The sequence below is a fragment of the Colius striatus genome, chromosome 19 (assembly GCF_028858725.1).
Source record: "Colius striatus isolate bColStr4 chromosome 19, bColStr4.1.hap1, whole genome shotgun sequence".
NCBI classification, from domain to species: domain Eukaryota; kingdom Metazoa; phylum Chordata; class Aves; order Coliiformes; family Coliidae; genus Colius; species Colius striatus.
Genome location: NC_084777.1, coordinates 3,004,266 through 3,030,955, shown reverse-complemented (window position 1 = coordinate 3,030,955; position 26,690 = coordinate 3,004,266). Strand labels below are relative to the sequence as shown.

General features: G+C 42.8%; 1 protein-coding gene across 8 annotated transcripts in view; it reads left to right on the top strand.

The window, feature by feature from the left end:
* Positions 1–256: 256 nt before the first annotated feature.
* Positions 257–26,690, top strand: part of SEC16A (SEC16 homolog A, endoplasmic reticulum export factor) — a 28,350-nt gene continuing 1,916 nt past the window's right edge. Inside the window, exons 1-32 of one of the 8 annotated variants that reach the window (XM_062011238.1) lie at positions 257–394; positions 3,477–6,018; positions 6,787–7,323; positions 7,912–8,057; positions 10,271–10,356; positions 10,559–10,694; positions 11,476–11,674; positions 12,757–12,934; positions 13,639–13,781; positions 14,632–14,693; positions 14,920–15,058; positions 15,317–15,559; positions 15,857–15,954; positions 16,637–16,718; positions 16,898–17,015; positions 17,258–17,369; positions 17,646–17,751; positions 18,185–18,325; positions 18,441–18,554; positions 19,201–19,399; positions 19,591–19,839; positions 20,496–20,584; positions 21,562–21,609; positions 21,775–21,933; positions 22,158–22,235; positions 22,453–22,509; positions 23,168–23,279; positions 23,587–23,724; positions 24,400–24,500; positions 24,871–24,945; positions 25,582–25,641; positions 26,559–26,633. In XM_062011238.1, the coding sequence (XP_061867222.1) occupies positions 3,547–6,018; positions 6,787–7,323; positions 7,912–8,057; positions 10,271–10,356; positions 10,559–10,694; positions 11,476–11,674; positions 12,757–12,934; positions 13,639–13,781; positions 14,632–14,693; positions 14,920–15,058; positions 15,317–15,559; positions 15,857–15,954; positions 16,637–16,718; positions 16,898–17,015; positions 17,258–17,369; positions 17,646–17,751; positions 18,185–18,325; positions 18,441–18,554; positions 19,201–19,399; positions 19,591–19,839; positions 20,496–20,584; positions 21,562–21,609; positions 21,775–21,933; positions 22,158–22,235; positions 22,453–22,509; positions 23,168–23,279; positions 23,587–23,724; positions 24,400–24,500; positions 24,871–24,945; positions 25,582–25,641; positions 26,559–26,633 (6,552 nt within the window). In that variant the 5' untranslated portion in view covers positions 257–394; positions 3,477–3,546. Of the gene's footprint in view, positions 395–3,476; positions 7,324–7,911; positions 8,058–10,270; positions 10,357–10,558; positions 10,695–11,475; positions 11,675–12,756; positions 12,935–13,638; positions 13,782–14,631; positions 14,694–14,919; positions 15,059–15,316; positions 15,560–15,856; positions 15,955–16,636; positions 16,719–16,897; positions 17,016–17,257; positions 17,370–17,645; positions 17,752–18,184; positions 18,326–18,440; positions 18,555–19,200; positions 19,400–19,590; positions 19,840–20,495; positions 20,585–21,561; positions 21,610–21,774; positions 21,934–22,157; positions 22,236–22,452; positions 22,510–23,167; positions 23,280–23,586; positions 23,725–24,399; positions 24,501–24,870; positions 24,946–25,581; positions 25,642–26,558; positions 26,634–26,690 lie in introns of those variants that run through there. The other 7 variants (XM_062011237.1, XM_062011236.1, XM_062011235.1 and 4 more) reach the window with 7 other exon arrangements.

Here is a 26,690-nt window from a genome sequence, read left to right as displayed (position 1 = left end):
GGCCCCGGGGAGGAACCCGCGGCTGTCCCAGGCGGGACTCGAACCCGTGACTAAAGAGGCCGCAGCTGCGCCGTGGCGCGAGCACCGCTGAGTGGCGGGTCGGTGAGCGGGGAGTGGTGTGGTTGGTTTTTTATCCTCCGACACTTGTGCCTCGCCCCTTTTCCCTTTAAGGGAACGCGGGAGGCTTGTGCGCGCGCAGCCTCCGACGCACCGCCCCAAACACGCGCCGTGACGTCATCGCGCGCCGCGGCGTGACACGTCGGCGGCGGAACTGCGAGCCGGCTGCTCCAAGATGGCGGCGGCGGGGGAGGAGGCGGCTGGCGCCGCGGCCGGGAGCAGGGGCGGCAGCGCCCGCTGCTGAGGGGCCTCTGTCGGCCTGGGAAGGGGCTGCCAGGTACCGTGAGGCGCGGCCGGGTGCTGCCGCGGGGCGCTGAGGGAAGGGGGCGGAGCCGCGGCGGGGGGAACCGGAGGGGTTGGGGATCCCGGGTGGGCTGCTGAGGAGCGCAGGGCCTGAGAGGGGCTGGAGCTGCCCGGAGCCGCCGTGCCTCGGCACCGGTGGGAGCACTGCGGAGGCCTGTGGCAGCGCCGGGAGGCGGTGGGTCGCTGGCGGTGCTGGGGCTCGGGCCTTGGGGCCGGTCGGGGCAGGTTGCGGTGTCGCAAGGAGGGGCGAAGCTGTGGAGCGCTGCCGCAGACGGTGGGGCCGTGCTGCCAAGGGATGGGGGTTGTCCTGGGTCGCCCCGAGTGCCCCCGTGGGACACTCCGCCCCGCAGGCGCCGCGGGCATTCCGAAGGATATTTCATAAGGTGGGGGAGAGAAGAAGCGATGCTGTGGTCGAGAGTATTTCCTGACCTTCGTTATCACCTGTTTCCTCGGACAAGGCACAATACCGCAACTCGAGGTTGTCTTTAGACCTGTCAACTGCCGTAGGTCTGTGCTTCATTGGAATAGCAACTGGCGCTGACTCAGTACAGGTGCCTGAAAGCGTCGGGACCTGCTGATGCGATGGACTGGTAGTTAGTCTCCTTTGCAAAACAAATGGGAATGGTTTATGCAGCTGCTGCTGTCTGTGAATCACATTAAGCTCCGTGCTTTTGATTCCCAAAGTGCTCTTTTCTCTGAATAATGTTTGTAGCTATGGTTGCCATTTCCAAGAAACCACTCCAAGGCTTTTAGCAGCGCTGAAGATGTAGAATGGGCCCAGAGTGTCATCCACATGTGCACAGAGGTGCAGCTGCCTGTGTAGCAAAAATACATCTGAACAAGCAGTGTCCTAGATTCTGATTTTAAAGATGCAAATGTCATTTCTCTGGCTATTCTTGTATTTGGGATTGGAGCAGGGTTTTTTAATTCACTTTGTTCTCATTAGGAATCTGTATATATGAACGTGTTTTTGGTACATGCACACGTGTGTGCAGACATCTGTGTGTGTATATAGGCACACAGCAGAATACTCTATAACCTACTTTGCAGGGGTACTTGTTTAAGAGTAATTGATGAATCTTCTGTCCCTTGGAGATAGGATTAAGTTAATTTCTCCTTGTAAGTTATTTCTTCATGCAGATAAATTTTCAGAGGGCCACAGAGATGATGGAGTGGAGCATCTCCCTTCTGATGAAAGGCTGAGGGAGCTGGGGCTCTTCAACTTGGAGGAGACTGAGGGGTGACCTCATTCATGTTTACAAATCCATAAAGGGTGGGTGTGAGGAGGCTGGAGCCAGGCTGTGCTCAGTGATGGCCAATGACAGGACAAGGGGCAAGGGGGACAAGCTGGAACATCAGAGGTTCCAGATAAACACAAGGACAAACTTGTTCCCTGTTGATGTGAGGGAGCACTGGAAGGGGCTGCCCAGGTGAGCTGTGGAGTCTCCTCTGGAGACATTCAACCCCAGCTGGATGAGTTCCTGTGTGACCTACTGGTGGTGCTGCTCTGGCAAGGGGGTTGCACTGGATGAGTTTTCGAGGTCCCTTCCAGCCCTTGAGATTCTGTGATTGCTCTGAAGTAGTTACTTCTCACTGGCAAATTTCTTCACATCAGCATTTCTGTTAATGCTGGACTGGGGCAGGGAGGGCCAGTATCAATGAGTTAATATCTGTTGTTTAAATTACCTGACATGGACATGTTTATTTTATTTGAACTTAATTCTTCAGCTCTCGCATGCTTTTACTACTGTGTGCAGTCTGTTAATATTAACTTTGCTTCTGCAAGGAATCTGATACCCTGGGATTGAACTTCTGTAGGGCAACATCAGAGATCCTGTTATAGGAATAGCAAGCCAGCACTTTAGAGTAGAACTCTACACTTGTTTTAATTAACTGATTACTGATGCTGAGTGTTAGAAAAATGTGGTAAAATATATGTTGTTTTTTTCCTTTCCTATATGTTGTTTATGGATCTCTATGAAATACATGTAGTTACACAGCAGTCACTCGATGTGCATTTTTGTGAACCAGAAACCAGAAGTGGTTTTATCTGAACTTCTCCATAGCTATTAGAATTTTGGCTTGATTACAAATATCTGACTTTCCTGGCTTCCCATTTTATTCTTCTTACTGACAAGATGCTGCATCTTGGGAAAACCCAACAAAGCCAACTAAAAATCACAAAGCTTTTGTCTGTCTTTTATAAAACAGAAGTGTATCTGGTATGAAACGAATGCCACAGGTACTTCACACAGTATTTATTGTGTACTGTTAGCAAACAAGACTCTCACAGCTTGCTAAAGCAAGTGCTGAAACAGAACTCTGGTGTTGTCAGCTTCCCCCTCCCCAGATTGTTAAAGGGTGATAAAATTGGAAACTATGTGTTCTTGATGAATTCCTGAACTTCCTGTGTACCACATTCCTAACTGGTGTTGTTTGGAGGTCTTGCTGGCAGAGTTGGAATACTTCTGTGCCTGTCCTTTCTGCTGTGAAATACAGCTCTAACTCTGTGCCAAAGTCTCACTAGTGTTACAACAAGAGCATTGTTTGTTTAATAGGTGGGAGAGTTGATTGTCTTTAATATTCTTAAGTGCAGTTTTACTGCTATGCAGCATTCGTCCAGAAGAGAGAATATTTGTGATGAAAACCCAGTTGTGTTTCTCAAAAATAACTCACACTGCTGTCTTACACATGTTTTCTTTATTAAAACAAAAAAGGACTGTGTTCTGTTGAGCAGAACAGCATCTGCTGGGTTCTTTCCTGGGATGCTTGCTTCTCATCTTACCTGTAAAAAGGTCTGTTCACACTGAACAACGGCGCTGAAGATCGGATGTGGTTGTTAAGTAACTAGTGTTGTTACCACACAGCATTAAACTTCATTAGTCCTGGACTTGGATTTAGAAATACAAAATTATGTGTAAAGTTCTTACGTGCTCTGGAGGGATATTTTGCACTCCCAGTTCTTCAAGTAGTTGTGTTTCTAAAATAAGAATTGCTTAACTGCTGCGTGTGTTGTGAGAAGGGAAACTGACTTGTCACCTCTTTTGCCTTAACAGGGTGGCAGAACTCTGTCTACAGTATCCACTCCTAGTTTGTCATCTAGCAGGACCCTACCTGAAGGCCATCATGCAGCAGCCTCCACAGACTGTTCCAGCCGGAGCGGCAGCTCCACCTCCTGCAGGCATCGCTCGGAATGCGTACTGGAGAAACAGCTCGCTCAGTAAACGAGCAAATGCCTCAGCTGCCCCGGTGCAGCCTGTGACAGACCCTTTTGCATTTGGCAGACAAACTCCACAGGGTTCCTCTCTAGATAATCCATCCAAGGGCAATGCATTAGTTATGCCGAGTTCTTCCCCAGCGGTGTTTCCACAGCCAGACGTTCCGCACGCTTCGCCACCGCTGGCGGGGGGCAATCCCCATGGACTGCAGACGCCTTTATCAGCTCCTGTATCTCAACCAGGAGTAAATACCAGTATATTTTCTAGTGTTCCAGTTCCTTCGCCGTCCCTGGGATGTGTTATAAATAGTGCTACAGAAGTGCATCCAAATGCAGATCTTGGACTCCGTGGGCCTGCAGTACCGTTGCATTATAACACAGGAGGAGCAGTGGAAAATTCTTTCAGTGTGCATCCTGGAATGGTGTCTGCATCAAACAAACCTGGAGGTAGGCAAGATGTTAGTAGAGATCCCAGTGATGTTCCTTCAGGACCCAATGCAACAGCACTCTTCCCTCCAGCTCCCCAGCAGCCAATGTCTCAGTGGAGGCCTGTTCAAGGTAACCAACAGTCTCCAGTTCGGAATTTCGTGCCCTGTCCTGAGCCGTCTTCTCAGGCTGCTGTTCGGAACATTTCTCATTCTTCTGTCAGCACTTCTCATCCTCCTCCACAGATGAATTTACAGCAGGGTCCTGTACACCAAGGTGTTCCACAAAATATGCAAGCACCTTTATCCATTGGTTGTGAAAAGAATGGGAAAAATGTCTCTGCAAATAGCAGTCATCACATGAACAGCATCCAGCCTGGGAATGTGTTTAGGCAGAACACAGAAATGGCTAACGCTTGGTTAAGTCAACCATACCAGGAACAGTTTTACCCACAGCCACCTTTGCAAGATTCCAGTTTTGTCATTCCCACAGCTCAGGAAAATAACCCTCAAAACCAGTCTCTGGATAGGTCTGAAACATCAAACAGACCTGTTCCTACAGATGGAGATTCAGGAACTCTGTCCATGTTTTTCAAAGGGGATGAGGCAGAAAATGAAGAAATACTTTCATCTGAAAAAAATTACGTAGTTGAGAAAACAGAGTTTGATGCTGGTCAGCCAAATTCAGCATCCTTGTATCACCAGGCACCTCATCCTCAGTGGGCTGCAGCTAACGTTCTCTCTCAGGCACAGATGGGGACAGGTTCAGGCAATGAGATGGTACAGAAAGGAATGGATGTCCAGTACTTCCCAAAAATTGTAAGTCATCAGGAGACACAGGGACGTATAGGTGACACGTCTGGGAATGGGGGGTCACAGTATGAAAATGTTGAGAATCTGGAGTGCATTCAGAATCAAGAAGTGCTGCCAAATGAACCACAGAACATCAGTGCTTCATCCCCAGCTGCTGGTCCTGATCTGTACAGGTATGGATCATTTCCAGGTCAAATGCTTCCAAAAAATGCTGTCATGAGCCATGTTGAAGGAGGACCAAATTTGGAGGCGCCTGATTCATTACCTCATCCTGTCCGACCAGACAGTGTATCTTCAAACTATAGCAACATTAGCCACAGGAGTGCTTCTAGCTCAGCAAGACCTCAGGAGCAAGTTGGTACATTTATTCAGCAAGAAAGTGGGAAGCCTGATGAGGAATCTTCTGCTAGCTTCTTCAAACAGATTGACTCTTCTCCTTTGGGAGGTGATTCGAGTGAGCTCAACCTGAGCAAGAACTACCATGGTAATCTATCCCAGCCTCCAACTCCAAGCCCTCCTAAGCCTACAGGAGTATTTCAGACAAGTGCAAATAGCTCTTTTGAACCTGTGAGGTCCCATGGAGTTGGTATAAAACCTGCAGAGATTGACCAAGCAAAAATGGTAGTTGAATTAAGAGAGAACCACTCAAACCAAAAGAGTATCAAGAAGAGTACAGCTGTGCCGACTGTGTCCCCAGGTAATCTTGAACAGCCACCAGATAATCTGGAAACTATTTTCATGCCTCAGGTACACCCACTGCCTCTTGCAGTCACTGGTGAAGCTGGAAATATGTTGCACTCTGGACCTGTTGTGGAAAACATACAGTCATTATCTGAGAGAAGGTCCTCAACAAGAGCTCAGGGAGCAGTTAAGAAGTGTGATAGCCCAGCAACAACTTTGTGGGCTCATAATGAGTTACCTAATTTTGGGGGAAATGTTCTTCTAGCTCCTGCTGCTCCTGCAGTGTATGTTCCCGCCAAGCAAACTGTAGAAGTCATTCAGCCACCAGAAGAAGGCCTGTCTAATCAGCAGCCAAGTAAACCAGGGACTATTGGCATGCAGCTTTCCCAAGAAGGAAATATAGCTTCTGAAAATCTTGAGAACCCTCCCAAAATGGGAGAAGAGGAGGCACTTCAGTCTCAGGCAAGTTCTGGTTATGCAAGTTTGTTGTCTTCTCCACCTACAGAGTCTTTGCAAAATCAGCCTATCCTGATTGCTCAGCCTAATCAAAGCTATAACTTGGCTCAGCCAATTAATTTCTCTATTTCTCTATCTAATCAGCTAAACAGCAATGAAAACAATCAGCCAATGAAGGACTCTGGGGTTGGGGACAAGCCTGCAATGGGTCCCCAGACTTCACACGCTGGTGGGATCGTTTCTGGGGAAAACGTGCCATTGCCTGTGATGCAAGTTGGATCTCTATTAGTTAATACACTTCCAAATACTAATCTGTTAAAACACAGTTTATTACAAAGCCCTGTTAATTCTTCTGATACTGCTTCTAATCAGCCTGCAAACTTGCTTATGAAAACTCCACTTAATTTAGCCACAGAAGGGCAAAAGAATATTAATACGGAAGGTTTTGTTCCTGAATTTGCTAGCAAGCCAGGATCTAATTCATCCGTTTCTCCTGGAACCAGTCTCCCCAGTGGAAGTGCAAGTGCTGTAGTTCCCCCTGTGAATTCTGTAGTACAGGCTAATAATTCTGCACATCATTCAAGTAGCAAAGAAGAAGCTGCTGGAGTGCTTGACTTCACAGTGTCACGGACGTTGGAGAAAAGCAGCGCGAATAATTCTGTACAGGTGCACAATCAGTCACTTGCTGTTGGTCCAGTGTATCCTCAACAGCCAGCTGGTAGTGCTGGTCAGGTGGGTCCTGAGATGCATGACAAACAGCATTTCTATCAACAGGTGACAAAAGATGCACAGCATCAGGCTATATCAGACAGAGCTGTACAGGGAGTGTTGTCATCTCAGCCACAAACACAAGCAGCTCAGATGCAGCAACCCACATCTTCTGGGCAGTCCTCGCTTCCTTCAAACTACCACATTGCCACAGGGACTAAAGCCATGCAGGCATCGCAGCAGGGCGAGAACCAGGTACTGAGTAACCATCCTCAGCCTGTGGGTCCTCAAGAGGCAGCTTCAGCACAGATGGCACCGAGGTACGATCAGACGAGTCCTGATAACCACCCAGTGCCCGGGCAGCCAGCAGCTGCTCCGGCTTCCACAGCCCCTTCCACCACCACCACCACCACTCAGTCAGTGATGCCGAATGCACAGCAAGACCCACAGCGTCCAGCCCCGCCTCAGACACCTCAGGATGCCTTTGGTCCACCCCAGAACCCTTACTACTACTACAGACATCCTTATGATGCTTACCAGCCTTCATACCCACCGCTGTATCCTCCTGCAGACCCCAGAACAGCAGCTCATCTTTATTATATGGTAAATTTTGTTTTTTCCCTTCTTCTCCCTTCTGTGTGTATTAGTTATTTTCATCTGTGAGTTACAAGTTTGAACAGTTACATCACAACCAACATTCAGTGTGGCATTTGTGTCAAGTACTTAATTGTAGGGATAATACAGATAGCACTAATAAAAGTTATGTTACAAAGATTGTAAAAACTTAAAGTGGTTGCTAATACCAGTTCCAGTTGGCACACGTGTCAGCTGATGGCATTTTATTTGGTTCTGTGGGAAAAGCTGGCAGTTCCAACTGCCTTAGCTTTCTGAGTGTTGAAATTTGGTTCCCACCTGCTGCCTCAGTTGTTGGCAGTGTAGCAGAGGGATCAGCATAGTGCCTGACCTGCCTTTAGTTCAGGCATCACGGTTTTTTCTTAAGTTTAGGATGTTAATAGGCTTGACTATAACTTAAAGAAGTATCAAAAACTATACTGTAGTCTGTTGATCTGCATCTCTTCAGGTATTAGTTGTGTGTATAGTGATTTGTTTGTTTTTAGAGTAAAGTTTATTTTAGAGGTTTATTCTTGAAGGTGGGAAGCCTCTTTCCTTACCTGTCAATCTCTTTCCTAGGATGATAACTACGGGCAGTACGACCCACGGTACAGACACTATGAGAGCACCAGCAACACTTACATGGAGCCTGGGAGCTATCGGTATTCCGAGCCTGAACGGCCCAGTTCCAGAGCTAGTCACTGCTCTGACAGGCCACCTTCCAGGTATGCAATTCCTAAACTGAGTGCAGGTCTGGTGTACTGAGCACTGGGTGTAGTGATGCCTCTGGAGGTTTTGTAGCATAAGCTGCGGTGAGGAAAATCAAAACCTCATTGTGTGCTGCCATAGGAACGGACCAGCTCAAATGCCACCTCTCAAAAGAATGCAATTCCACAGCCTTTTCTGTCACTGAAGCCTTATTACTCCTTTCAGTGAGTTCTCTGGACTCAGTGCTGAGGTTATCTCTTTTCCACGGATGCTGTGGGTTTATAACATTTGCTTTACCACCTCCAGAAGATTATAGGAGGTACATATTGGCCTTGAAGAGTACAAAACAGTGGCTGTAGTTGCATGTAATAACTTTTATCATCTTGCTAAGTGAATCTAAGTGCACTGTGAGATCTTGTAATGAGATAATAACCTCTAGTAGCACTTCCTGACGAGTACTCTTCTTATGCACTGTTTTTATAAGTGGTTGGAATTCCTATAGGTGACATTGGGCAGATCAAAGCTGTTACAAGTAGCTCTGTCAGTGTTGATATGTGACACGACAGTATGGTTGGATGTGGACCATGACATGACACTGCAGGGCAGCAGAGCCCAAGAGTGGCAAAGTCAGTGTGATGGTGTGTCTGAAACTTGCCCTCAGTGTTCCAGTCTTGATGCTGCTGCTTTGTAAACTCTGTTTAGGGAGGAGAATAACATCTTTCTGAAGGAGACTGAGAAGATTGGTTGGGTGGATGAACCTGATCTGATAAGATCAAATCTCTTCCTCTGCTGAGTGCAGATTCTGTGTTAGCAAACTTCCCACACAGCCCAGGGAGGAGCATTGCTTGACTTGCTAGGCCACCTTGAGTTTGCACTATCTGTTGGCTGATCAGTTGTAGAAGAGGGTGAATGTTCCCATTGTGCCACATTGGCATGAAACATCTTTATCTCCTGTGCATGTATGTATACAGCTGTGTGTTTGGGACTGTGCACACGAGTGTAGATACAAACATAAATGCATACATGTATGTGTATGTACACATAGATGTAAACACACTCAATTTTTTCATCTAATTCATCTTCTAGCTTTTTTTCTTTTCAGAAATTGTGGGATTGTGTCCTAAAAAAGGTATATCATAAAGGCTGATGATTTTCAAGTACTGCCACATCTTTCTCCTTCCATCAAAAATACTGTCATTATCTTTTGTGTATGTGGTGACTCATACTTTGATATGGTGGTTTTAGTCAGCTTCTTGTGCTTATTCTATTAATTTGGGTGATCAGTATTCAAACATGGGCCCTGTACATGAGTATTTTCTTCCATTCTGTTTGCTCAAATGAAAACCAGCCCTTTCCTACACAGTGTTGTCCATTCCAGCCTAGAGAGAAGGGTAATCTAGGAGACACCTGGAATTAGTTGTGGTGTGCTGTGTTACAGCTGCATCTCAGGGCTATTTCACTTATTCACTCAAGTATTCAATGTAAGCATCTTCTGACACTCAAAACATGTCTGCATCTGCTGAAAAGCTGAGATGGAGAAACAGACTGAGAGCAGAATGAGAATAAAGCATCAGGATTGTGGTAGCACTAGCCCTGCTGTGTGCTTGGCAGCTCCACGTCGGCATCAGCTCCAAGTCAAACAAGTAGATACAACATCAAATTCTTTGGCCAAGTGTCCAAAGGTGTAGTGTGTATTGATTTTGTTTCTTTTCTGACTGTGTTTGATGCTGCTGATAGGTGCTACATTGGCAGCCCCGGAGGGTGTTGAGAATTAGCTATGAGACTGCTAGTTTGTGACCTGACCTCTTCTCCAGACCTTAGTTGTCTTCTCATCACCATAAGATGCAAAACAAAACCCATTTAAAGTTGAAGGAGCATTACTTGTTCGGTTACTGACTTCCCTGTTGATGTTCAAAGGGTGCTAATTATAGTGGTAGTTTTTGTGATTAATTGTCTGTGATTAATTAAACTTGTCACCAAAGTAATTTACAAAAATAGCTAGCTTACTGTCCAGTAAAGGCTGTCAGCTTTTGTGCCATCAAACCATGTAGTGATACACTACTTTGTAAAGTCTTAATTCTGTGATTCTTTGATTTCCTGTAAGTGCATGATTTGAAGTATGAAGCTCTACCTAATCAGTTATGGCACAGAGCTCTTTGTATCTCCTGCTGACTTTAGGAGACCTTGAAGAAGGAATAATTACTTCTTATAGCTCTGTGCTTTCTTTCAGGCAAGCGTATACTGAAGATTATTATACAAAAAGTGGATGGAGTGATTACTACCCAGGCTACTACCCAAACTCGTATGATTATGGAGGTAAGGTGTAAAATGAACTCTGAATCTTTCTGTAGAAAATTACAGGTTTAAACCAAAATTTATGGGGCAGAAGAATGTTAAAGACAAGAGAATGACTGTATTTTTCCATATTAATAAAATTGATATCCTTTCCAAAATGAGCAAGACTGAAGTTTTACTTCCTGTGAAAATTACCTGAACCATTTCTTCACACTTTCCCAAGATCCAGGTCGCTGGGAACGTTACTCATCAGCGTATGACCCCAGGTACAGAGATCCTCGAGGTTACGATCAGAGATACTGGTATGATGCTGAACACAACCCTTACCAGAAGAGAGAAGCATATCCATATGGCAGCAGGTTTGTCTGTTTGATCCATGTTCTCTAAGTGCTCTTTCCTAGGGCAGCGTGGGGCCTCAGTGCTGATGGCAACCTGAGAACTCGTCTGTATCTCTGAGTGCAGGCAGAGAATCTGATATTGGTTTCTCCAGGGCTGAGTCCCCCATAGTCAAATGTCGCCGGAAAATCAAGTTATGTCAGTAAGCATTAAGGCAAAGGCTGAGACTTTGCTTGTGCACTAACAGAAATACCACTTTATTTGATGAAAATCTGCCTCAAAGCCTTCAAAGTTTATGAGCTGCTGTGATAGTTATCTCAGACATCAGAATTTCAGGGTGTCATGGGGCTTTGTAAGTAAAATCCTCTCAATATTTTCTAGGAGCTCAGATGCATCCTGTAGCAGACTATTAAAAGGCAGTATTGCACCTATTTCCAGGCCTTTGTTGCTGGTCCTTTCTGTAGTTTTAACAAAGGTCATTGAAAAACGTTTGAGCTCTCATATCACCCTTAAGAAGAGGATTTAAGGCAGCAGGAGTTGATTTCAGATTGGCTGAATACTCTGTGGGTTTTCCTAGAACAGACTGAGTGTGGTGTTGGCCTTTATCTGGAATATTCTGGAGAACTTCTTGAAGAAATGTCAGTTTGTTCACTGCAATAAAGTCTTCAGTCCAGGAAATAATCTAGAAGCCTTTCTGAAGTTAGGTTCAGGTTTCTTCCTGCCGGCTGTGCAGTGAAGTCACTTCTCTCAGGGATGTGAGTGCCTATGTTCATTTTTACCTTATATGTTTGCTTTATTCTTCAGGCATGACCGATATGAAGAGAACTGGAGATATGACCCTCGTTTCACTGGGAGTTTTGATGATGAATCTGAACCCCACAGAGATCCTTATGGTGATGAATTCGATAGGCGCAGTGTCCACAGTGAGCATTCTGGTCACAGTCTGCGGAGCTCCCGCAGCATCCACAGCCGTCAGAGTAGTTTCAGCTCTCGTTCTCAACAAGTGAGTTTCAGTTGGTCACATCCAGTATTCTTTGGGCTGAGGTGGAGCTTTCTCTGTGTTAGTGATAGGGGAAACATTCCTGGGTTTAGCTTGGGGAGAGGATGTATTTGGAAAACGTTTATTCTATAAGGCTGGTTTGTAATATAGTTTTGAACTTAATATTTATCACAGTTGTCAAGAGAACTGTAACCAAAATCAGCATTCAGCTATGCCAGTTGCTACACACACAGAAATGGAAAATTTCCTCTGCTGAATCCATTTGCTGTTTGTGAGAACTTTGCCCTTACTGTGCCTGGCTGTAGTTGATAATGTGGCTGGCTTTCAGTGTTACGTTGCTTTTCTCATCACAAGCATGAATGCTGAACTTGGAATCTGTTAAAAGACTAACTCCGTGTTTGTATGATGCTGTGTTGACCTTTAAAAGCAAAATCCATATCTAACTCATTACTCATCTACTTGTAAGTACAAATATCTGAAAACCACAGAGGATGTTTGGGTAATTTTTGAGGTACAGTCTTTGCTTAGTGGATTGTGTAATTTTAGCTGTAGTCTCATATGTTGGTTCATCATCTTTCTTAGAAGTTTAGATGGTTTTCCAGTCCAAACTCCATTCAATATTGGAAGTAATATTAGAGATCATTTCAGCATTAACCTTCAGGCACCTGAAGTCATTTAGACATCCATCAGGTTTCATCAGTTGAGGTTTTCTGTTGCAATTGTCCAGCAGAGGTGAGCATTGATTCTGATCCATAGTTGCCTACTTGTAACTCATCCTATAATGTTATTCTTCACAGAAGCACACGGTCATTCAGTCATGAGACAACTCAACACGTGAACAGATCAAATGGTAGTAGGAACACTGAGGGAGAACACTGAGATATATGAGTTATCTGCTGTGGGCTGTTGCTGTGGGTCTCTTGCAGGCTTGCTTTCTCACAGTGATGTTGAAGCCTGATTTACAAACAGTATAAAGAATCAAACTGAGGGGGGGAAATGCTTACTGCCTGGAGTCATGCTTGCACTGTGGCTTGCTTTGTGTAACTTCAGCTCTCTGCTAACAGTTACTAATCTGATCTGTTCAGAGCCAGCTGTATAGGAGCAATCACGATCTAACAGCTAACGCGTATGAATCTGCCGCGCAGGCGGTGTCCCTGCACACAGAGTACCCCTACGGAGGATATGCTGCCCCCTTCGATGGACAACAGCCCTTTGCAGACTATGGCTACCCCGCTGAAACTGGATGGTCAGCTGTAGAGCAAGGTATTGGCACTGATGGGGAAGGAGGAGGGAAGGCACTATGCTTGTGATGTTGTCTACCACTAGTAGTTGGCACTCCTGTTAGTATCTGTAGTGTGTGAGGTGCCTTTCATGGATTCATTGAGCCTCTTAACAGGGAAAAAAATCAGTGTATGTACACACAAGCAAAGTTTTGTCTCCCCTTCAGTGTAAGGATAACTTGTTTGCTGAAACCTGGGTATATCACAGAACAGTAGTAGCTAGAGACAGTGCTTGCTGTGTGTTTCCATTGGTAAATGTCTCTTCAGATACATTTTTAACTACACTGCTTGTGCTTCAGGTTTTTCTGGAAGTTTTTCTTGCCCTTTTGGTGTGGAACAAAACACTGTTTCTCTAAAAGCTTTTCCAGGGTATGGTGAAGTAAATCATTAGCTCTTTGAAGATGCATAATGTATTTGTGCAGAGATCAGAGAAATCTGCTACAAACAATCAAAAAGTGGATTTTAGAGTTCTGTAGTCCAGTATTTTTTTTTGTTGCAAATCTTCAGGAGACCTTTGGGCCTGTAATGAAACTGATTCATTGTTGCTTATAAAGTTTAGTCAAATTGAATGACAGGGTTTTTCAGCTCTTCCTGCAGAAGTAGTGCGTTGAATAAGCACATCAGTGAGTTTACTGATTTGTGAGACAAGTTATGTGTTCTTAAGTTTGTTTTTTCTTCCCATTTCAGTACCTTTAAGGCCCTCAACACCTGAGAAATTTTCAGTGCCTCATATCTGTGCCAGGTTTGGTCCTGGGGGCTTCTTAATAAAAGTGTTGCCAAACCTGCCTTCAGAAGGACAGCCAGCTCTGGTTGAAATACACAGTATGGAGGTATGGTTGAAAGGGAAAAAGGAGGGGGTGGAATGCAGGCCCTTTCTTTTGAAGGGGAGTAGGGAACTTGGATCCTTGGCTTTTTTGTATGTCAGTGTGTTTATCTCTGTATTTATGTATTTGAACTGTAATCTTAAGTACAACAGTACCTTTAAAAATAGTTTTCCTCTGAGAGCTGATGTAGTCATGGTCACATCATCCAGCTCCTTACGACTTTGTTCAGGTACAATCCTTACATCCTAAAAGGGCTGGAGTTGTGTTAGTCTGTTTCTAATGTATTGGTCTTCATAGAGACAACATTGTCTTTGTACACTGTCTGCAGGGCTAAGGACTGTTTGCCATTTGGATAGACTGGGGATTACATGTCATGGGTATAGTTTCATTCTTGTGCTGCTACAAAGAAAAGCAGTATTCAGTCACGTAAAATGCATGGAAGGACAGGCTGGCCTGCTGAGGGTAGAGCTCATTGGGAAAACATTACAAGGAGGGGGTGGAATTGTACACAAGGCTGTGTCAGCATCAGGAAAATTATAGGGTTTGGCAGTGTTGGGTTTGCAGTTGGACTCCATCTTAAAGGTATTTTACAACCTAAATGATTCTGTGATTCTGTGGTTAGGGAGATGAGGAAGATGTGTTATTTTGTTACAGGATTACTCCCATGTAAAGCAGACCTCATCACTTATTATCCTTGTGCACCTTGGAGGTGCATGTATATTGATACCATATGTGCTTAACTGAAGAGTAATAGGATTGACCACATACTATGGGTTATGTTAAGGTCTGGGGATTTTCTTTTTAATAGCAAAATTCATAGTTCTAAGAGTTTTGTTGCTTTATATTTGTGTTTTAGACCATGTTACAACATTCTCCAGAGCAAGAAGAGATGAGAGCATTTCCTGGTCCTCTTGCTAAGTATGTTCTTACAGATTTCAAAACATCTTTCATGCATTCAGAATTCCTTTCTTTATCAAACTTCTAATTGTCTGCAGGTTAGAGGATTTGAACTGACTTAAAATATTTATGGCTTTTCACCTGCTTCAATAATATATGAGCTTTAAATTTCTTCCTCGTACTAATCACAATGCCCTTAGTATTCACATTTCTCATTAAAAGCTTTTTTCTCTTTTGTTCCTTTCAGGGATGACACCCATAAAGTGGATGTTATTAATTTTGCACAAAATAAAGCTACACAGTGCTTTAAGAATGAAAATTTAATTGATAAAGAATCTGCAAGTCTTCTATGGGACTTCATTGTACTGCTGTGCAGGCAGAATGGGGTATGTCTCACTGCTTGAGTTTTTATCTACATTGAAATACTCCAAGCACAAGATGGGGTTTATTTAAAAGACAGCAGTGTGTGTATGGTGGCTTATCTTGGAGTAGTTCACAGATTGATGGAACAGATGAACTCATCACTTGTCCTCAGGTGCTCAGAGGTGCTGATATTCACACATTGTTGTTGAAGTAACAAATAAAATTAAGGCAGTGATGAAATCACAGCTTTTAATGTCTTTTTTTCCTCTCTGCATGCACAGACTGTTGTGGGAACAGACCTGGCTGAACTTTTGCTCCGAGATCATAAAACAGTGTGGCTTCCTGGGAAGTCCCCTAATGAGGCAAATCTGATTGATTTCACTAACGAGGCTTTGGAACAAGTAGAAGAGGAATCTGGTGAAGCCCAGCTCTCATTTCTCACTGATAGTCTTAGAACCACAGTTGACAGTCTTGACAAGGAGACAGAGAGATTCAGAGAGCTGCTGCTTTATGGCCGCAAGAAGGTGAATGTTTATACTGTTGTTCCAAATATTGTATGGGTCTTATTTGCTTAAGTATTGTCACAAATCTTAAAGATCTAGACATCAGTTACAATAATTTTTGCAACTTGCAGTGCATAGAGGATTTCATGGCACTGCTATGAAGAAATGTTATGCCCTACAGTTTACAGGCTAAAACAAAATGGTACTCGTGTTAGCCAGTGATCTAAACAAACATTTCTTCACTCGCTCACAAAGTTCATTGTTTATCTGAGTAGTGTGTTAAACTAATCCCAGGAAACTAATTTCTATATTAATTAGGATGCTTTGGAGTCTGCCATGAAGCATGGTTTATGGGGTCATGCTCTGCTACTTGCTAGCAAAATGGACAGCAGAACACACGCAAGAGTTATGACCAGGTACTGCTTTGCTTGTTAATTAGTACAATATGATGACTTATTCTGCTGGTGAAGTAGAAGCTTGGTGCTCAGAAATCTTAGTGTCAGTCATGAGTTATCCTTAGTAGCTTGTGCAAGAATTATGCTTTGATTTTACCTGTGTATTTGATTCCTATTGGTTACTTTTTATCCTGAGGCCTTTCGCCGTAAACTTAAACCTGAGAAGTTATTCTATGCCCCTTGTTCCATTTAAAGGATGTTTGAATAGTGTCATCTGTGAACTTGTTTGACAGGTGTACTGTAAGTCAGGCTTTGAAAAAAGTGTGAAAACCCACTGTCATCTTTGCTAAAGCCAAGAACTTGTCATAGCCTTCATTCTTCTTGCCTGAAAGAAGCTGATTTGTTTTCTGTAGACTGAAAAACTCTTTCTCAGCTTCCTGAGGTTGTGAGTTCATGTACTAAGTCTAGTCAGCTGGCATGGAGAGAATCTTGAGGTGTTTCCGAGCTAGGACTGACCTATGTCAGTGGCAGATCCAGTTAACTAGTAATGTTTTGCTTTTGAACATTATCCACTGGACAGTTGCTTATTCAGTGTAGTATTTCAGACAGCAGTTCCTTCTCTTAAACAGAGATGAGCGTTCAAGTACGTTTTAACTGCTTATCCATTGTTTCTGTTTTGTTTTTCTGTGTATTGTCTCTGTAGATTTGCCAACAGTCTCCCAATTAATGACCCTCTGCAGACTGTTTACCAGCTCATGTCTGGAAGGATGCCAGCTGCATCCACGGTAAGATTCAAGTGTGAGCTGCAGTTGAGATTAAAGAGGTACTGCAGTGAGGAGTGTACTTCACAACAGTAATCTTTCCATCTGCTTTTCCTAGAGTTGTCAGATAAATTTTAGGTTGAAACACTTACCCATACAGAGCTCCAGTCACTGATTTGACTAAGTAATACTTCTAATTTTAGTGCTGTGGAGATGAGAAATGGGGAGACTGGAGGCCTCATCTAGCAATGGTGTTATCCAACTTGACGAATAACGTGGACTTGGAATCCAGGACCATTGCTACCATGGGAGACACTCTTGGTAACTCTTGGGGGCTGAACAGGGTGATGACTGAAGGAAAAGCTTTCTGAAAACTTTAATTACTCAACTTACTTTTTTTGCAAACAAGCAATTGCTGTGTGAAATGTAAAGTGGAACAGTTTTATGTGGGTATGTCTGTTGTGAAGGTATTTGAATGCATAAGCTGAAGCAATACAGGATGCTGAGTTACCTTGTGCCACTGAGAGGAAATATTCTGAGTTCTGTCTCTTATTTCTCTACAGCTTCTAAAGGACTGCTGGATGCTGCTCATTTTTGTTACCTTATGGCCCAAGTTGGTTTTGGAGTTTACACAAGGAAGACAACAAAGCTTGTCCTAATTGGATCAAATCACAGGTTTGACTTTATGTTTTTGGGGGTTTTTTAAGCTTACTTTTTACATGCAAAAATGAAAGTGTGATGGCTTGAGAGACTGAGATACACTGCATCCCTTAGAACTAGCCACAGCTGGTTCTCGGGTAACTATTTGATGACTTACCCTTGTTTGAGGAGTAGGAGTTCTTAGTATTGTGTGGCTAATAAAGCTGTGTTTCTGATTTTGTTTCTGTCTTTATTGTCATCATATATAATCTCAATGTTAAATAGTGTTTCTCCTCTTCTCTTCCCAAATAGCTTGCCATTTTGTAAGTTTGCCACCAATGAAGCCATTCAAAGAACAGAAGCCTATGAATATGCACAGTCACTAGGAACTCAGCCTGGCTGCTTGCCCAATTTCCAGGTGAAAAGCTGTTTAATTTTTATTATTATTATTTTGGCAGGTTTATGCAAGGTTTTAATATCTCAGGTGCTGTGTTCAGCACAGCAGATACATTATTCATTGTAGCATAAAATATTCATGGGTAATGTAGTGCAAGATTTTCCTATTATCACATCTCATTTTCACATTATTTATCTGTGCATTCTGGACTTTGTTATCACAACTATATTCAAAAAATATCTGGCAGAATATGTTGGCACTACTTACAGACAAGGAGATAATTTCCATTGGATACAATGAGTGGAAGAGGAGAATTGGATGCTTTTCCCTCTTTTTCCTGCCTAGTATAGATGTGATAATGGGATGTCTTTTCAACTGAAATGACATACTGCCTTTGGTTTGATACCTCTGGGAATGTTCTGAGCACTCAGTTTCACCTGCTTGCATTCCATAGGTTTTCAAATTCATCTATGCTTGTCGACTGGCTGAAATGGGACTTGCTGCTCAGGCTTTTCATTATTGTGAAGTGATTTCCAGAACTGTCCTTAAAGATCCACATTACTATTCACCTGTACTTATTGGCCAGCTAATCCAGGTAATATAATGAAGAACCAGGTATCTGTGGCTTCGTATTGTGGGTGGCAAGCTGTGGCTAAAGTTGCCTTTTGTTGGTTGGTCAACTTAAACCTTACAATGACTCCTTTCTCCAGATATCATCACAGCTGCGCCTGTTTGACCCACAGATCAAAGAAAAACCAGAGCAGGAGTCTTTTATTGAACCAACATGGTTAGTAAGGCTTCGACATGTGGATGGACAGATCAAGGTACAGAATGTATTTTCAGCATGAAATATTCTCTTTTAAGGATTAGTGTAAATCCAATGCTTTAAAAAATGGTTTTGTTTATACTGTTAATAACAGAAACATATGAAGTGACCTTATGCTGTATCCATGTCATAAAGTCTGAGCCTTATGATTTAAACCAAGTGGATTTACCACACTTTAGTCCCTGAGATTCAATACAAATAGTGAAAGAGTGATGTGCATCATATGAGACAGGGTTTTCTTAGTACTGTAATGAAAGAGGAATTGCAAGGCTCATTAGGTTGCAGTAACTCCTGCTGTAAGCAGAGGAACTGCTTGCTGAAAAACCCCAGTTACATGTGTGAATTAGCATAGCTAGATTGGAACAGAGTGGAAATAGTTACCATTTACTTCAAGAGATCTGATAGAAATTTTAACCTTGAGCTACTTATCTAAGGTTCCTTTTAAAATACAAACCACAAACAAACAAGAAACTTGAAATGTTTTTGGTTGAACTTGGCCTGCAAAAGGCTGACAGCTCATTTTTTGACTGAACAGTAAAAATCCTGTGTGTTGTTTTCACTCTTTAAGATTTCCTCTGCTGTATGTTGCCTTGGTTATAAACTGATATCTGATATAGTTAATAAGATCTTGCTTTTTTGTGCAGGAGGGTTCAATAGCTTATAACACAGACAGATCCACCCCACCACCATATGCATGTAGTACACCAAGCTCTGAACTAGACCGTGCTAGTGATGGAGCAGGAGTTGGCCGTGACATGGCTCCAGGTGCTGAAAATGCATTGTTAGCATCCTTGTTACCCAGCATGCCTCAGCAGATGCAAAGTGTGCAGCTGATGCCTTCAGGTTAGTGTTTCATATCCTTCTTTATGATAGAGAGAAAACAAACATTTCAGGTTTCTTATAAAAGAAACCACTTAAGAGAGTGGCAGAAACAGTGAGATTTCACTTCTGCATTGTATCATTTTATTCATAGGGTAAAAGATTCACACCTGGAATTTGTTTAGTTCTAACTCTTAACTGTCTTTGTGCTGCAGTACCTCAGACTGTCCTTGATGGGTCTGCTGCCATGATTCCTCCTGGAGACCAGGAACCTGTCCAGAGTGTCCCTTTCTATCCAGTGGCTTCTCAGCCTATTGGTCCAGGCCCTGGCTTTGCACCTCCAGGATTTTCAAATCCATATGGAACTGAACCATCACCACTGTATTTGGGGTCAGCACTACCACCTGGAGGCCCACCACAAGAGACTGAGCCACGGTCAGAAGAGCAGACAAATCTGGAAACAGGTTTGGGATCTTTACTAAACAGATTTTCTTCCTTATAAGGGAAATGAAAGTATTTTGGGGAATAATACAAAGCATCTCCAAATTTAGAGAAGACCAAAGTTTGGATAAAAGCTTAAAACTGCTGTGTAATGGTACAGAAACATCTGTGGAAAGTGACAGTATTCATCTTGCTTATTTGGCTTAGTTTAAAAGAGAGGTCAGACTCAACAAATTACGATTTAGACCTTAACAGATAGTCACTGAGTGCCCTGGGATTGGCATTTATGTTTGCAAGGTCTGTGATTGGAGCCTCTGGGATTTCTACCTCTGGACATCAGCTTTTAGGACCCTGTTTTAATTCTGTGACAGTAGAACCTGACATGTGTGAAGGCAGGCATCACAAGTTTGGTAGAACTGTGTGAGAGATGTGAAGAGCCTCAAACTGCCCCATACTGATGGTTGCATCCCTCAGCCTGCTCTGAGCTGTGTTTGAAACAAACGTGATACCCATGCAAGAGGGGGGAAAAAAATCACAGCAACTGCCATTCACATTCTTTCTAGTGAAAGCAAAATTCATAACTAGTGAAAACTTTTGCCTTAATGTAATGCTGTGGGGTTTGGGGGCTTTTGTTGTTGTGTTTCCCTCCACACTAATGTCGTCTCATTTGTTTTTTAAGGAATGCAGAGAATTGCCCCAGAGTCTCCTTCACAAAACTCTTTCCCTGAGCAGAGAGAGGAGGATTTCTATGGCAGAATGGCTAGCATGGTATCTTTATTTCATATATCTTTTCAGCAAATGTCAGCTCCATTGCAGACCTTTGCAAACACAAGAGTATACTGGGGCTCTGTCTTGCTCTTCAGCAAGACTTGAAGCTTAATTTTCTTTCTCAATATCCATCCCCTTTGGTAGAATAAATAATGAAGAACTAGTAGAAAAAAATAGATGTAATTTTCTTCTCTTTTTTTAAGTGGAAGGGGGCATATCAGACAGCTGGCTGAAGAGTTTAATTTCTCTTTTTCTGCCCTTCCTTCTTTTTCCACCTCCCAGAGAGATTTTTTCCTAGAAAGAAAAACTTGTAACAAGTGAGGCAAGCAGACCCTAAAGAACCGTTCTGTGACTGAGTTTTAAAAGCACAATATTGACTACCACATGGTCATTTCTAGAAGCAGAGAAGGTGCTTATCAAAATCCCAACCTTCTTTTTTAGATAGATGGTATTTCCGCTGTTTAAGTATCACTGAAGCTTGGTATCTCCCTGGAAGTGAGTTTTAGTCAAGTAAAGTGAGAATTATTTAAGAAAAATTAATACAAACACTTTTAATAAGAATACACTTGGCATTTGGTAAAGGATGAGGAGACTTTTTAACTGGAAACTAACCCCACTTATAGAAGAAACCGTGACTTTCATTTTTTTTATGCTTGAGTTACTGTACAAACATTAGAAGAACAATCTAATGTTGGAGAAGAAAAAAAATGCAACCAACACTCTCTACCTTTTCTCTTGTGGTCTGGTTAGCCCTCAGAGCCATGCCTTGATGGAACTCTCTTTAATAGACCAGTTACAAGTGCAATTACTAGGCCAGACTTCAGGTTTTTTTCTGCACCTCCTATGTGTCATAGAAATATCCAAATAATCAGCTTGCATATCTGTAGTTGTGTGTGAGCTCTTGATAAGAAGTGAATGTTGTGTCAGATGTTTAGCTGCTTGCTTATTATGCATGTCCTGGCTTTATGTCTAACCAGGCACCAGGACGAAGATCCAGATCTGCGTCTCAGTCTTCAGCACATATGGTATGCCATGAGCAGGCTGCTTCTTTCACTGAATCTTGTTATTTATGTTTACTTTTTACATGCTTCTGTATTTCTTCCTATTACTAACTTGTCAAAGAAGGAATTTGTTATCAAGATGAAGTGTAATCCATCACTACAGCAATGATAACTTTGTTTGCGATATAGGGCTATGGCCAAAGATCCCGAACAACTTCAGAGTCCTCTGCACATTCTGTGGGACGAGAGAGATCCAACTCAGCAGCAAAACAGCCCTCTCCTTCTCCCTCTGTTCCTGTAGGGAAAGACACTAAAAAAGAAGCAAAAAAGGAGGCAGCACCTAGAAAGGTAAACTTTCTAAGAAAGGTAGCTGTAGCTGGAGGAGATTTTTTAGTGTACGTGTTAACTCCTGGTCTGGGGTACTGATTTAAGAGGTCCTGACTAAACTATATTCTGGGCCCAGAGTTGAAGTCCCTAACAATAAATGAATTGTTGCATATGAAATGTTTCTTTTAATATGCCTGTAAAGATTGTGTTGAGAGAATTGGCTGAGTAGGTGACTTTCTTTTCAGACGGGTGCAAACTGGTTTCGGTGGCTGATGGGGAAAGGAAAGAATGAAGCTCACCTTCCAGATGACAAGAACAAATCAGTAAGGCCCCTAAATCACACAAACCTGCATTCACTTTCATTTGTTCAAAATGTTTTTCTGGATGACAGATGAATGTTATTTTCACAAGTGACTGTCTGTAAAACTTTCAAGGGTATCCTTATTGCAAGGCTGGCTTCTTAAGACAAAATGGTACCTTTGGGGTTTTTTTTGCCTAACAGCTTTGTTTGAACTCCCAACCTCTGTCATTTTCTTGCAGATTGTTTGGGATGAACAGAAACAACGCTGGGTTAATCTGGATGAACCAGAAGAAGAGGTAAAACTCAGTACTCATTATTTCTCTAAGTGGAGAACTGAAATCTCCACTGACACAGTTTTCTTTAACCTGTCACTGGCTGTTAAGAGATGACTTGTACTGAAATCGGGTTAAAATGTGCAGCATCTTGAAACTAATAAACAGGTGACATGTTGTCCCAGTTAGATCCTTATGGAACCATTTGTATGTTTAGTTGCTGGTGTGGGTCCAGTAATTGTGGCTGAATTTACAAGGGAATTTGCTCTGAACTTAGTGCAGTGTATCTTTTCACAGAGGCTGGCATCACCTAGACAGTTGCTTGTTAATTGGTTTGCTGCAAATAAGACAGGAAGAGTCTGTAGTTTTGAAAATGTAATGTAGTAGACAGCAAAGAAAACTACACATCATGTCTGTCCTGGTCATTCAAGGATCTGTCTCAAAATGCAAATAAACTATAAGAGCTGCTGTTGTGAGTGTAGGTGGATTGTAGAAATGACTCAACATTAGTTATCAGATGGCAGATGAGGAATATTGGACTGCAGGATGAGATGCATACATGTTTGTATACCTAACTTCATGTGCTCTGGCATAGGTAAGGGAAAGGAAAAATTGGACCAATAGTTGGGTTAAACCTCTCAGTCAGTGATGTGGTTGTGTTGTGTTTTTGTTCTCACTGCAGAGTAAGCCTCCACCACCACCTCCAACAGCATTTCCTAAAGCTCCTCAAAATAATCCACCTGGACCTGGAGGCCCACCTAGTGCCCCTGTCAACATGTTCTCCAGAAGAGCAGGTAACAGACAGCATTGGTGCTTGAAGAGTGGAAGACTTCAGATTTTCTCTTGTATAACATGTGAAGGCAGAAGTCTTGGCTTTTCTGGAGTCTTGTGGGAACAACTGGTGACTTGGTGATGTCATGGAGCTGTGGCTATTTGCTCATGCCTGGCCTCTGCACTGTGATTGCTGTCACAGCTCTGTTGTGACTTGGGCATTACTGTTTGTATTCTGATTCTGGAAGATGGCTTAACCAGCAGGTTGCTTGAAATAGACATGGGGGTGACTAACACAAGGCTCTCTGTTTCTGGAATTTTCTGTTTTAGCTGGAAGCAGAGCCCGTTATGTTGATGTCCTGAATCCAGGTGGAACCAAGTCCAGTGGTGCTCTTCCTGCACCATCAGACCTGTTTGCCCCCTTGGCCCCAATGCCAATTCCTGCAAACGTATTTGTTCCAAACTCAGGTGTGTCATGAGTGGATAAATTTGGAAGGAGGTTGTATAATTATTTATTGTTATGTGATTATCTAAGTCACTTTTGACAGTGTCTGTATTATGTAGCCTTTAATGAACATTTAAGAATGGTCAGTCTCATTAACTATGGTTTGTTTTAGAAGTAGAATCAGTCTAGGAGCTGCAGTAGAACAAATGGGTTACTAAAGCCCAGCTCTGCATGCTGTAAACACAGAGATCCTCTTTTTCTTTTTTGCCTTTTTGGGTTTTTTTGCCTCCCCAGTGGCAGAGTAGCCAGCCCATCCCAATAACAACATTGAACTCTGTAGTATTCCTCTGTTGCTCAGTACCTCGTGCTCAATTTTGATACCTATTCCTAGTTCCAGGGTTGCTGTTCAGTGAAAGAAGGGAGAGGTCTTACCTGTGCACTTGCTTACCATCCTTTTTCCCCTGCTTTCACTACATGCTGTGTTACACCATAGTTATTTCTATGAACTATGTGCATCTCCTGCTTATGGACTTGTACAGGGCTGGGGCATCTGGAGGCATTGACACTGCTCCCTTTAAATAACCTTTTTCATGGGAGAAGACTGGTGTAAAAATTCAGTTCTGCTGCTGTCCCTTCTCATTCTGTGAAGTCAGACACCCTGGTATAGTGTCTTTGGCTAAATCCCTTTTCCTTTTTAGTTCCAGGGGAGCCCCAGCCACTGGAAGGAACTGGTGCAGCAGAGCACACACCAGCTGCAAACCAAACCAACACAGATCCTGCTGCAGCTGTTGAACCAGAGGTGGGTTAGAATGTCTGGTATAAATAATTCAAACTTCTGCTTAGAAAACCCTGATGATTGTGACTAGGATGTACAAAGCAGGGATTCTGTTTGTATATAACATTTTAGTTAAAGAACTGGAGAAGGGAAAAGTGAGTCAAAATGGAAGTGGGAAGCCCACGAAAAGTTGCATTTCCTGATTTGGCAGGGCCTCAGGTTCTCTGGGTGCAGTATGTGTCAGGAAAGGGACCAAGAGCACAGGAAGAGTCGTGCACTGCCACACTGGTTGCTGTATTATAATATTGGTTTGTTTCAGTGGGATCAATAAGGCAGAAGTGTGAGATAACACCATAAAAGCAAAGATAAACAAAAGTGCATTGTTTTTCTTTAGTATTTAAACCCTGCAAACCTTCCTCCTGGGTCTGGACTTCCCGCTTCTAATCCTGAGGGCTCCCAGTCAGGCGAGGTAAGGCTTGATTCTAAGTACTTAGCTAATGCCTTTTGCAGGATGTTTTAACCATTAATTTGGTTAAGTGGACTTGACATGGGCCATCTAAAACAAGTGACTGATTCAGTTGCTGATGACTAGTCAAGATGAAATGGTATGACTGCCTCCAAAACTGTACTGAAAGACCTTTAAGCCCACAGGAGAAGTTCAGCCTGTGTGTCCTACATTCTATGGTGTGATCTCCTTTTTCTGTATTAGTAGACTTTTACAAGCCTTTTTCAGAGTAAAATGTCAAGAGCAGTTTGAGGATCTCTTCTTGCCTCCATGCATGCATGTAATTGCACTAATATTAAGTGCCAGACACCATGAGGAGAATAGATTGCTATGTGCCAGGCAGAGTAACATTACCATTGTTCCTACTAAATGTTTTCTATATCTACATAATTTTGTGCTTTGGGGAGTCCCTTTTGATTTAAACTAACTTCTGGCTTTACCTTTCTTTTTGTTTTTTTGTTTTTAACCTGAAGTTGGTTTAACCTTTGGCAGTGAGACCTTTAAAACTGAAATAAAACAACTGGAAGCTTGAGGCAGTGACATGCATGACGACTTTTTTATTTGTGTTTTTTGTATTTGTGTGTTCTTGCTGTTTTGTAGCTTTCGCGCTCTAGTTCAATGAGTTCATTATCACGTGAAGTAAGCCAGCATTTTAATCAGGTACATGTGGCTGGCCATTCTCATTTATGTTGACTTATTTCCTTTCCCCTCCCTCTTTATTTCACATTTCTGCAAATACTAATGCTACTTTCAGTCATTTTTTCCCCCCCTCCCTTCTCATTCCATGGCGAAAACATTAAACGTAGCTGATGATGTAGTGTTCCTTTTAACACTCAAACAGGGTCTTCAGAGGGGGTTTTTTGTATTTATGAGGATACATGTAATCCAGGCATGCTTTTTGTTTCCATTCCTAAGAGATTGCTTAATGATTTTGATCAGCTCTTCCCTGGGATACCGAAGAAGTCAGATGATTTTAAACAAAGAACCCACCAAAACAAAAAGAAAAGCTTCTATAGACTCACACAATAAAAAAACCCCTTGTCATTCTGCCACTGGCAGCCTCAAATCAGTAATAATACCTGTTTCATCTGCAAAAGCCCCTGTAGGAATTAAAGGAATGCTTCATCTCTGCTGTAAGTTGCAGCACTGTGGGGTCACCGTAAAGGGGTGACACAAACTCTTCTGATATTTCTTAGTAAAGCAAAACTTACATAGAATGTGTAAGAAATAGAGTGTTTCTTTTGGGGCAAGTCCTAAGGTGTACTAACAAAAGCAGAAGGTACTAATTGAGTGAAGTTGCACCGGTGTCTTGTTTCGGTTTTGCATGCTTTGGTTTTTCAGAGCTATTTCCAGTTTGTGCATGTGACATCGTTTTGCCAGTTCCTACATTAAGCAAGTTCTAGTAAAGATTCGGATGCAAACCGTAGCAGCACTGTCTGCAGTTGTTACAATATGCTGCGCTGTCCATATTGTTGGCATTGTTACTCTGAATATCTGCTCTGTATGACTAAGCAAACCCCATCTGAGAGGCACTGAAGCCCTGCAGCTGTGTAACTTCAGTATTATCTGCTTTCTAGCCTGCTGCTGTACCACCTTCAGGAGGACCTCCAGCAGGAGCAGTACCCTTCTACAATCCTTCACAGTTTGCACAAGTGAGTCACAACCTCGTCTTTACTATGAACAGAATGACTGAACAAAGCCACCAATTT